Here is a 12,487-nt window from a genome sequence, read left to right on the forward strand (position 1 = left end):
TGTAACACCCCACTTAATTAACCCTTAAGTACTCTAGATTGGGTTTTTAATTATAAGTTAATCACTTTCATTAAGGTTGATAGTGGGATTAGCATTAATGTTGGTACTTAGTGTTAATGAGCTAAGGATTAGAGAGACAAGCCCATTAGTAATTTTGGTGAGGCTTTTTAGGACCCAAGTACATTCATTGGCCTAGCCCAAGAAAATCTTGAACCAAGCCCTTAAGAAATCAATGCTAGTTTTGGCCTAAGTTAGGAAAATATAAGGCCTTTTAGTGTAGATTAGACCCTTGGCTCTTTTCAAGCCCTTATGACCCAAAGCCATGTTTGGATTCATTTTACCATTTAAATACCTAAGGCTCAATACACCATATCATTGGTTTCCTTAAGCCCAAATCACACTCAAAGTACCCAAATTAAGTTTTGAAACTTGGCTAAGTCCATTAACCATCATACTTGAGGTTAGTGCACTTTAAACCATGCTTTGAATCTTAATCATGCTTAATATTTTCTTAAAATTTTTAATTCAAATTTTCTTGACTTAATACTCTCTTAAACCATGATTAGACCATGTTAATACCCTAACAAACCATCCCACATGTCATTAAGAAAAATGACATAACAAGCCCAAACCATGCTTCAATCGGTTTTGTGCATTGCCATTTGTAATGCTTGGACAGTTTTGTCATTGGGCCCAACATTTTTGTGATTTTTTCTCAAGGGTAATATAGTCCTTAATCACCTAATGAGACCCTCCCAAACTCAGTTTGAGTTTTGGATAAAATTGGTTGCATCAATCAACTTAAAGAACCAAACTGGGAGCACCTTGGTCTAGTTTGTGTATGAACTATTTGGATTGAATTTGAACCAGCCTCCTGCCATGATTTGCACCACCACCCGACGCCATCTCCTTCTCCACCCAATTACCAATAAGTCCCATGACCATCATGAATGATTTTGTGTAACACCCAGGTCCAGTGCGAAATTGTTTTCAAAAATTTATGATTTTTATGTGTGAAAAGCCCATTTGATTTTTTTTCAAATAGTTTTTTTTTAAATAGACTACGGGCCTAAAATCGTTGTCTTGGTGTATTATGATTTTTCCATGGGTTTGATATTTAGGTTAAAAAAAAAAATCTTTTATTGGCCGAGATAATTTTTTTGAACAAGTTGTTTTTCTTTTTTTTCTTTTAGGTCGAATCGAGTCCCAAAACTCATAGAGAAAGCCCAAATTTTTGCATGCCCAAACTCCAAGCTGTGAGATCAAAAGATCAGACCCCATGACATTCACGTATTCACGTCATGCACATTTTCTTCTCTAGGGTAAAGCCCAAATTTTTGCATGCCCAAACTCCAAGCTGTGAGATCAAAAGATCAGACCCCATGACATTCACGTATTCACGTCATGCACATTTTCTTCTCTAGGGTTTACCAGCTTTCTTTATATAAAAATCCCACGTAGAAACTCACCTATCAAATCTAGGGTTGTCGCTCTGCATCTCTCCCATCCCACCTCTCGACATCACTTGCTACAAGTCACAGAATTATTTCTTCCCAAGCCGCAAGCCACTCTTCCCCACACAAACAACCACCACGGCTCTTCCATGCATAACATAAACCACCGTCACCGATGCCCTGTGCTAAGCAAGAAAAACATAGCAATGTTTTCCCCACTGCGAGCCACCCTCCTGTGCTTTTAGCCCCGCAATAAACCAAGGAGACCGCCCGTAACTCTTACTGCCCCATACCAAAATCGACGCAAACCGTGGATGCACTGCATCTCCACGGATCACAGCTCCACCTCGTCGTGTGCCACCTCCACTTGACCATCACTGGAGCTCCAGCTCCTCCGCCGTACACCACTGCACCACCACCACCATAGTGCCGAGAACAACCACCTTCATAGTGAACCGAAAACTCATTTGTTTTGGGTTCCAAAAACAGAGTAACGCACAGCCCGGTGCCCTTATCGTTCAAAGCCACCACACACGGTGCCAGCGCCTCCACGTCGTTACCACCGGCACAGAGAACTCCGACGGTCACTCCACACCACTCCTATCACGCCGCGTCCCTCTTGGTAAGCTCACAGAGTGCCACGGCCTCCTCGCCGTTCTTTTCGTTCTCCCTCTTCGTCTCTCTTTTTTTCTACGTGAGGTCTTTCTCTCACTCATCTCTCTCTCTCAGTGCCCCACCACCGTGTGATCTGCCATTGCCCCTAGTTGTACCGCCGTAGACTTCCACCCAAGCCACCGCCGCACATAGTTTTTTGTATGCATAGCCCTGTCACGTAATTTTGATCCTAGGTTATTTTCTCAAAGAGCCATGTAGGTTATGAGTTTTCTTTCCCAAAATGCCCTTGATTGAGTATGTACCGATCATGTCTTTATCATTTGCTATGATTGAGATTTTATTTGCAATATAAGAATTCATATTTACGGATAGAAGTTAAATTACTAAATATATGAGTTTTAAAAATATGATTAAGTTAACTACCAAAAAGAATCTAAGTTGTAGTTTTTAATTTTAAAATATTTTGGTATAAATATATTAGCTAGTATTAAATCTTATAATTTGATTTCATTAGTAAATAAGTTAGATTTTGTGTTTTAGTCGGACTAATTATTTAGGTATTGATGAATTGAGAAATGTGACGATATTTGAGGATTAAGTGAATTTAGTTTTTTGAGGAATTAAAATAGGTTATTTTAGCATCTTAGGCTTAAATGTTGAAATACGTGTTTGATTGAAAATTTATGAAAATTATGTGACAATCTTATAGGTGACAATTGATTTTTCGTTCAGTACTGTTTGGAGAAATTTTGATAAGCTAAAAAGTTCAGATAAGCGGGGTTCCTATGCTAGACTTTGCATTAAAATAAAATGAGCTGAGGTTAACTTTTTAGAAAATATACATATTTGGTTATGAAAAGAAATTTGAACTACCTCAGTTATTTGTTCTGCATTATTCATGAGATTCTGTTTAAGAAGAAAGTATTTTCCATCATGACTGGTGTAGACATGAGCTTATTTTTGACATTCTATTTCTGATTTATGCAAAAATCGCGAATATGAAAATTGTGCATAATTATGTAAATATGCTTTGGATCTGCTTTGATTACGAAAATGATATGATTTTGTTCAGTACTCTGTTTAGATAAAATGTGATTTCTGAAAACCTTTGGTGTGACTCTTTGATTCTGAATTTGATTATGTTCCGCTCTGTTCAGTTACAGCCCTGCCACGGGTTATAATAGTAGATACGGCCCAACCACGGGTTACAATAGTGGATACGGCCCAACCACATATTACAATAGTGGATATGACCCAACCACGGTAATAATAGTGGATACGGCCTTGCCACGGGTTATAGTAGTGGTGCCTGTTTAGAGTGCACACATTGGTGATAGAGTGATTTATGTTCTGCTTGGCTATCCACAGATGCACAACCCTACTACGAGGGTTATACATGGCTTCTGTTCTGATATGATATTCTGATTATGATGATGATCATTTATACTATGCTAAATGATATTTTTGAATTAAATTATTTCTAAATCTTCGCTTTGATATTTTAATAACATGTTTTGCTTCTGCACTCTGAAAATGAAAATGTTTGTTCTGCATTCTGATCTCTATAAATGCTCATGTTTACACACTGGTATATGTTCTCTGCTTACTGAGTTGTTAATAACTCACCCTTTATCTCCAATTATTTTTTAGATAATTTTGATGGTTTAGCTGGAGAACAAGAGTAGGAAGTTTTGGTAAGGTGTGACGTTCATAATAGAATAAGTGCCCGAGGGTATAAGTGCTTATTTGAGAGTCGTAGTTAGAAAACTGATTTATTTTTGGTTATTTTGATTTGATGAGTTAATGATATTTTCGAGTTTTGAAAAGTTTTTAATTTATATTATTGAGAATTTTTTGGTTGTCCCCATGAAGGAACATAGATATTTGGGTTGATTAAATGGATTAACATTTTATTGAGTTTTCTAGATTTTATAGTTGTGTTACTGAAGTTTGATGTTAAGTATTAAGAGTTAACTCTCCGGACTTTTGGGATCGAGGCGTTACATTTTAACTCATTTTTGCTGCCCAAAAACATCCAAAACTGAACTAATTTTCTGCCACCACAAAACCACCTCCATCCACCTGTTTTCAAGGGTGGTTTGAGGGATCTTCTGCCACCCAAATGATGCTCCACGACTTGAAGTCATCTACAAGACCCTTGCAGCTACTGTGGAGAGGAAATGATGATAGTTTAGGGCATTATTTCATTCTGCACAAGTAACCTAAGCTCTTGCAAGTAAATTTGAAAATTTTCCAAATTTGAGCACCTCCCACTTTTGTGGGACATGCATACTGATTTTCTGCATTTCATGCATTGCATATTTATCATTTTTTCATGATTAATTTATCTTTGTGTCAGTTAGTTGTTTAACTTACTGAGATTTTGAGTAAATCTCACTCTTTTGTGGAACCACTATCATTCCACTCGGAATGATGAGTGGAATGATAGAAATTGTGTCAGGGATCTACCAGGACGAGATTGATGGAGCACTAGATTCGCATGACTAAGGAGGAGCCGGATCCAGAGAGAAGGCTGGACTTAATTTTGATGTTCATAGCCTAAGTCTTTTATGCTTTAGATTGCATGAAAAGAATGATATGATTTTGTATATAAGTCTATGTTACTTTAGTATTGTGAACATGATGATTATCTAATGAAGTTGGGATGTTTTAGTTATTCTGACATATTTTTCACCTTAACCTTTTATTTCCACTGCGATTATTGCATACTGCTAGTTGCATACTATGATGCATTGCATATTAACTGTCATGAACGGGAGTATGTAACCTTGTGTTGCATGTCCCGACGCTCTGAGACTCGTTCCATCCCAAGCAGGGATTGGAGGTGTCACATAGACTGTCGACGCTGCCTTGCTCTGGACCTTTCTCATTGAATTTCTTATCACTTGCATATCTTTCAAGATGAAGGTAGGCTTGTAAATGACTCAACCACGTATCTTGACGGCCATCAAGATAAGTTATAAGTGATGATTTGAATGTTTTACAACAGCATCAACTGTTTATTTCTTCATTTCATTTTTTTCTGCAATTCTCATATAATCAAATTTTCATTTGTCTAGAAGATATTGAAAGCTTACACTTTTATTCAGCCTAATGGTTTGGATATTGATTGTCTCTTTTGTAAACAGAATCGAAAAATTGGTGTTTATTCAAAACAAAAGTTATAAAAAAATGTGTTGTAGCTGCAAGTATAGGGATGGATTTGAGTAAACTTGATTTGAAAAAAAAAAATGTTACAATTTCAATCTTGATTCCTGACTGGTAAGTTATGCATGCCTTAATTAATATAATGGAACTTCTTTATGTAATCTTTTTTGTGAACTTCTGCTCATTGGGAGAACTCCTCTTGTATATCTTAACAAAGTCACCGAAGGATGTGGAGCTTATATTGCTGTCAAGCAAGAAATGATGCAAACCACTGCTAGCATCAAAGACATGTATCTTATTTCGCCCATGTAGCTTTGTCCTGTTATCATAATGTAATACATATATTTACCACAGTTCCAATATAAAATTGTATTATAATTGTTTGTTTCTGTCACCAGGCCAGCACTTGCCATGGTTGCAGATGCAGAAAAGAAAAACCTAATTACTCCTGGGAAGGTCAGCTGAATATTTGGCTTGTTAAACTATTTATTTTCACTAGTAGACTCTACACCAAATGCTTTCTTGCTCCAACAATTCTCAATTGGAGGTTCTGATGCTGAAAGCTTGTATTCTGAAGATATTGCTCGAGTTGGAGTAAACCAATGGCTGTCTGATTTGATGGACATAGTATAGTATTGGTTTATATGTTTGGAGTATAAGTCATAACACTACCTGAATTGACATGGTTGTCAATACTAAGGATGTATATGTGATAGATCAAACTCTACTTGAGTAATGTCAGCATGTTCATTCATTAATAATCATATGTTCATTCAGCAATAATCGTATGTCAATACCAATGATTGCTCAAGAGAGAAGATGTTTGTTATTTATTTTATGTGATGACAACAACTTGAGTTAGTTAGATTTATGGAGATATGCAGCATACTACTAGTTTGAGTTTGAAAATTAGTTTGTGAAATGTGTTTGTTGGGTAATTAGGTTGAGGACAAAAATTAGTTGAGAAACAATAATTTAAGTATCAAATTAAATTATTAATATACATATGGTTAGTGTAATTGTAAAATATGAAACAAAATTAAAAATATTATTATTAAAAAAATAATATTATATTATTATTTTAATGAACCAATAGCTAATCCAATTTGAGATTATGGATAGGAAGGTTTTGAATTTATAGAAAATATGTAATTTTCAACAAATAGTATATCAAATTTTAAAGATGACTTCTGCACCAGAGAATAATAGTTGGGCCAAGAAATGGAAGAAGCCCATGCATGAATGCATGCATATGACTCTTTAACCATAGCCTCCTTTTATTTATAGATTATCCAAGAAGCCCATACACGCAGTCTTTTGGTAGCCCTTCTGGAGACACCGTCGTAGAAGAAGTTCTTGTGCAAGATAGGAAAAAGGGTAAGATCAAAATCTAATACTACAGACTTGCAGTGTAACTGTGAGATTGCAGTCTCGATTAGGTCGACATCGGGTCTCCAAATTAGTCGGGGCTTTCAGTCAGAATAAATATATATGCAATATACAGTCATTTTTACATATATTTTTATATATTTATTTATTTATTTTACCGATATAGTTAATTAAAATAATTATTTATATTAAAAAAATAATACAATTAATGAGTACACAAAAATTACAAAAAAGTGAGTGTAAGTGTAGTTGTTGGTTGAAGAATATAGCAATGAGTCAATGACAGCCAAAATGCTCACTTTCTCCCGCGGCATACCCTGGCCTGCCTGCACCACTCGTGCAGCTCTGAATTTAGATAACGACAGATTTCCCCTGACGAAGAAGATTGAGTAAAATCTCTATCTCTCTCTGAACAGGGTGTTAATTCAGGGAAATCTAGTACTTAAATTAGTGATTAATAAGCTAGTAGTTGTACTCTTATAAATAAGCAGCGGCAGGCCACCATGCACAAGACTCCAAAAATACGAAAATGATTTTCATAAAGTAGGACACAACCATCGATACATGATGATCTTATTACAAAATAATTGCATTTCAAAATTATTACTTTTTTTTTTTTTTTATAATTTTATAAAGTGGCCTGGATTATTCTTAATGTAGATTATAAATGTACGTGCAACAACCATGCATGCACGTGAATGTCGGCCTATATTGGCAGTAGATTGGTTGACTTTATTAAACTCTTCATCATCTGGCATCTTGATTCATTCATTAATTAATTAATTAGAGAAAAGGGTGAGAGCCACTGCAGCCTGCACGCTATAAACTAAGCTCTTGTCTATCTGCCCATTATATAATGCCAAGCTGTACTTTTTCTTTTTAATTTGTGAGATGCCCATATTGATCTCAAGCTGGATTTTAATAACTTGGGTGCTCGAGGAATTTTGTGGGGGTGCCCAATGTTCATGGCAATTTTAGATCCAAAGTTCCCTTAAAATAAATAGCATAAATAAAAGAGAGGGAAAATAGAGCTTTTGGGCTTTGATTGGACGTGGCCCATAACGCTTACAAAGTGAGATGTCGGACTGGATGGACCCAAATTTGGGCCGAGTAAAGATATTTGAACTATTAATTTACAAAATATGTTATTTTGAAGTGGGCAATAGGCTAAGGAGATGGAAATCCAATCAAATCGCCCAAAATAAAAACAAAAAACTGGGGGGAAAAAGAATGATCCGTACGATATATATCTGTGTAAAGTAATACTTTATATGCAATCAACTTCGAAATTTTAGGAGCAGCATTACCTTTTTTTTTGTTTTTTTAAACGGTCAAGAACTTTGTAGAATATCACTTTTTCTTGGGGAAAAAACAAATCGTATAAGGCCAAGGCTTCGACTATGTTATCCAGACATTACAATTTCAAAGGCCTTTGTGATCTGTTACAGTTTCTTTAAATGATTATTTAGGCGGTCCCGTTTGAATCGTTTAGATGGTAAAAATATTTTATTTTATTTTATTTTATTATTATAATTTTTTTAAATTTTTAGGTAAAATATAATAAATAATTTTAACTTTTTTAAATTTTAAAATAATAATAATATTAAAAATAATATTTTATTCAACTTTTAATTTTTATTTCAACTTATTTTATCTCAACTTACTATCTAAACGACACCTTAATTTAGACATATATAGATATAATGGTAAAATAAAAATACTGTCATGACGTCTAATTTTCACTCTCGTAGAATAAGACTAAACTCTTATTTAGTTCTTTATATATATATATATATGAGATGAAAGTTAAAAATTAAATAAAATATTATTAGAATATAAATTTTTAATATAAATTTTATTTTAAAATTTAAAAAAACTAAATTATTTATTATATTATATATAAATTTAAAAAAATTATAATAATTAAATAAAATAAAATGACTTATATAACCAACTCAGATGTTAGTATTACATAATTTATTTTTTTAAAATGAGAATATTTTTTAACTAAACCATTAATTTAGGAACAGATAATTAGAAGATAAATGTGTCGGAAACAGAAAGGCGAGTGGTAGCCAATGAAAACCAAGTCTAATTATCAATACGAGTCCATAATTTGGACTCTCAAAATTCACGTCAAGACAGAAAAAACAAAAATCAAAGCAAAGCAAAGCAACCTTACATACTTGTCCAAGCTCCTCCTCTGGCCTTCACCATCACCAGCAGCACCTCCATTTCCTCCCCTGAGAAAAACTCTCTCTCTCTCTCTCTCTCTCTCTCTCTCTCTCTGTCTCTACGTATATATATCTCTTTCCCAATAATACATCAGTCCAAACTTTTCCAGCGAAAGCAACCGCTTTTGCTAAATTTATAGACTGAAGTAAGATAATTAAAAGGAAAGAGATTATACTTCCTTCTCTTTCGATTTTTTTTTTTTTTTAATTTTGGGAATGGAGCCGCCGCCGCCTCCGCCGCCGGAGGATAGCAGAATACCTTTGGATTCGGCGGAGAAAATAATTCTACAGTGGGACTCCACGGCGTCAGAAGAAGCGAGAGAGAGAATGATCTTCGAGTCCGATCGCCAGGAGGTCGATCGTTACTTACAGGCCATCGATGAAATCCAACGGTCGTTATCGTCGACCTCACTATCCGGCGACGATAGCCAAGGCAGCAACAAGGTCAACACCACCATCCAGATCGCCATGGCTCGCCTGGAGGACGAGTTCCGCAACATCCTCCTCGGCCACACCTCTCCAATCGAAACCGACTCCTTCACCAGCACCACAGGCATCGATCCCAGCTCCTCCACCCTCTCCTTTTCTTCTATAACTACCAGTCCTACTGAGCTCGACGACCTCGTCGATGACCATTTCGGGGAAGAGGATCTCGCGGACGCCAGCGGCAGATCAAGCTACCGATCATCCTGTAGCATCCGCGAGATCGATCTCGTACCGTCCGATGCGATCTTTGACCTCCGAAGCATCGCGGAGCGGATGATCTCCGCCGGCTACCTCCGCGAGTGCATTCAAGTCTACGGCAGTGTCCGAAAATCGGCAGTTGACGCGAGTTTTCGGAGGCTAGGGATCGAAAAACTGAGTATCGGCGATATACAGAGGTTAGAGTGGGAGCAACTGGAGACGAAGATCCGACGGTGGATACGAGCCGCAAAGGTCTGCGTCAGGGTTTTGTTCGCGAGTGAGAAAAGGCTCTGCGAGCAGATTTTCGAAGGAGTGGGAACCGCCGTGGACGATGCGTGTTTTATGGAGACCGTTAAGGGCCCGGCGATTCAGTTGTTTAATTTTGCCGAGGCGATCAGTATAAGCCGGCGGTCCCCCGAGAAGTTGTTCAAAATCCTCGACCTCCACGACGCGTTGATGGATTTGATACCGGACATCGACGTCGTGTTCGAATCGAAATCATCCGAGTCGATACGGATTCAGGCAGCAGAGATTTTATCTCGGCTTGCGGAGGCTGCGAGGGGAATCTTGTCGGAGTTCGAGAGCGCGGTACTGCGCGAGCCGTCGAAAGTTCCAGTGCCGGGCGGTACGATTCACCCACTGACGAGGTACGTGATGAATTATATAAGCTTGATTTCGGATTATAAGCAGACTATGAATGAGCTTGTCGTGTCAAAACCTTCTACCGGGTCAAGGTATTCGGGTGATCCGACGACTCCGGATATGGAGTTTGCGGAGCTAGAGGGAAAGACCCCTTTGGCGCTTCATTTGATTTGGGTGATTGTAATTTTGCAATTCAACTTGGAGGGTAAGTCGAAGCATTACAAGGATACTTCTTTAGCTCATTTATTTATGATGAACAACGTGCACTACATTGTTCAGAAAGTGAAAGGGTCGACGGAGTTAAGAGAAATGATCGGCGACGACTATCTGAAGAAGCTAAGCGGGAAGTTGAGGCAGGCCGCGACTAATTATCAGAGGGCGACTTGGGTGAGGGTATTGTACTGTTTGAGAGATGAGGGATTGCATGTGAGTGGGAGTTTTTCGTCTGGGGTTTCCAAGACTGCTTTGAGAGAGAGGTTCAAGTCGTTCAATGCCATGTTTGAGGAGGTTCATAGGACTCAAGCTGCGTGGTTGGTACCCGATCCGCAGCTTAGGGAGGAGCTGCGGATATCTATATCTGAGAAGTTGATCCCGGCTTATAGGTCATTCTTTGGGCGGTTCAAGAGCCATATAGAGAACGGAAAGCACCCCGAGAATTACATCAAGTATTCAGTGGAAGATTTGGAGACTGCTGTCCTGGATTTCTTTGAGGGCTACCAGGTGTCCCAGCACCTGAGAAGGAGATCTGGATGAAGTTGAGTTTTGTGAATTAGAAACTAGAACAGAAATTCTTTTAATTTTTCTGTGGAGTATTTTGGGTGATCTGGATGTGGTGCTGATCAATCTGGGACTTCCTGAGCTCTCCGATTCATTTGAGTTTCATCATTCAATGGTCTGTGGGTCGGATGAGATCAACTTCTTTGGGAGGATCAAGTGTCGCGCTCTGGAATATCCTAGTCTCGCAGCTTGAATGCTTCTACCCTGTAAGCATGTGATTTGTTCTCCTAGCACGTTCTAGATTTTGTTGCTTTCTGTTCATATTGGAATTGTTGTATGCGTGTTTTCTTTTACTCTTGTAATGTCAACAAGCAGTTCCCTTTTTTGTACTTTCAGATGCATCTTGTATCATGTTTCAGTTTTGTCCTCCATAATATGGAAAATGGAATCTTAGTAGAGCATTGACAATCTGACCGTTTCCTTTTCAGGGTTATAATGTTTCCAGGGTTGATTGAGTTAATACCAAAAATGGACTACTAGATAAGCTTCCACAATCTGATAGAAAACTAATGGAGAGTTGCTCAAGATGTTTTTTGTAGCTAAAAACTGCGTACATAAGTTCAAGTTTCGCATAAATCCATGTAATATTCCTGGTAATCCAGGCAACCATATATTATTTATAGTTGTTTGGTCTTGTTCACCTGTCCCTTTCCAACCTGCATCCTAGAATTGAGGTGCTTGTAGTGATACATACTCTGTTTGGAATTTCCAAAACCTCATGTGACGCGGTTAGGAATTTCCTGGTTAAAATGTGACGAGTTCTATTGTGAGTTTTGCAACCTCATGTATTCTGATTCGAATATTGATGTTACGTGCAGAACTTTTTCTTCCTACTTTCTCATAGAAAATGTAAAGGTGTTTTAGATTGGCTGATTTCACATACAGTGAGAATTTTGTTTAGATCGATTAGATGTGGTCCTGTAGAACCCCTCCCCTCCCCCTCTCTCTCCCCTCCACCTCCCCCCCCCCCCCCCTTCTCTCTTCAGGGGAAACAACTACTTGTAGGTTACGTCTAAATGGAGGCGCCTGACACTAAGGGCTCGTTTGTTTTCAGAGATGAGATGAGATGAGATGAGATTAAAGTTAAAAAGTTGAATAAAATAATGTTAGAATATATTTTTTTAATATTATTTTTGTTTTGAAATTTGAAAAAGTTGAATTTTTTATTTTATTTTTTGTGGGGATTTGAGAAAGTTGTAATGATAAGGTGAGATGAGATGAGATGAGATGAGATGTTTTTCGAAAACAAACAAGGCCTAAGTATCTTTCTCGGAATAACATGATGAATTATAAGCTTGCAAACTTTGACCCATCAAATTACATATCATCCTACTTTCAAGAATGAGTATCTTTACCAATTACATAAAATTTTAAGTGAAACAAGAAGGAAAAACGACATGTCATGCACATTAGATAGTAATGATATACACACAACACATTTCACAACATATTTCACAATACATGTTATAAAATAAGAATATTTTTATAAAATGATTTTAGTTTTATAAGATATTTTATAAAAAT

General features: G+C 37.2%; 1 protein-coding gene across 1 annotated transcript; it reads left to right on the plus strand.

The window, feature by feature from the left end:
* Positions 1–8,749: 8,749 nt before the first annotated feature.
* On the plus strand, positions 8,750–11,792 carry LOC121258766 (exocyst complex component EXO70A1). The gene is made up of 2 exons (XM_041160306.1): positions 8,750–11,169; positions 11,392–11,792. Exon 1 carries the CDS (start codon positions 9,077–9,079, stop codon positions 10,937–10,939), a length of 1,863 nt encoding a protein of 620 aa, XP_041016240.1. The 5' UTR covers positions 8,750–9,076; the 3' UTR covers positions 10,940–11,169; positions 11,392–11,792.
* Positions 11,793–12,487: the final 695 nt, after the last annotated feature.

The sequence above is a fragment of the Juglans microcarpa x Juglans regia genome, chromosome 1D (genome assembly GCF_004785595.1).
Source record: "Juglans microcarpa x Juglans regia isolate MS1-56 chromosome 1D, Jm3101_v1.0, whole genome shotgun sequence".
NCBI classification, from domain to species: Eukaryota; Viridiplantae; Streptophyta; class Magnoliopsida; order Fagales; family Juglandaceae; genus Juglans; species Juglans microcarpa x Juglans regia.

Excerpts from the sequence above, each read along its gene's own strand:
- LOC121258766 (XM_041160306.1), top strand. The coding sequence starts at position 9,077 with ATGGAGCCGCCGCCGCCTCCGCCGCCGGAGGATAGCAGAATACCTTTG.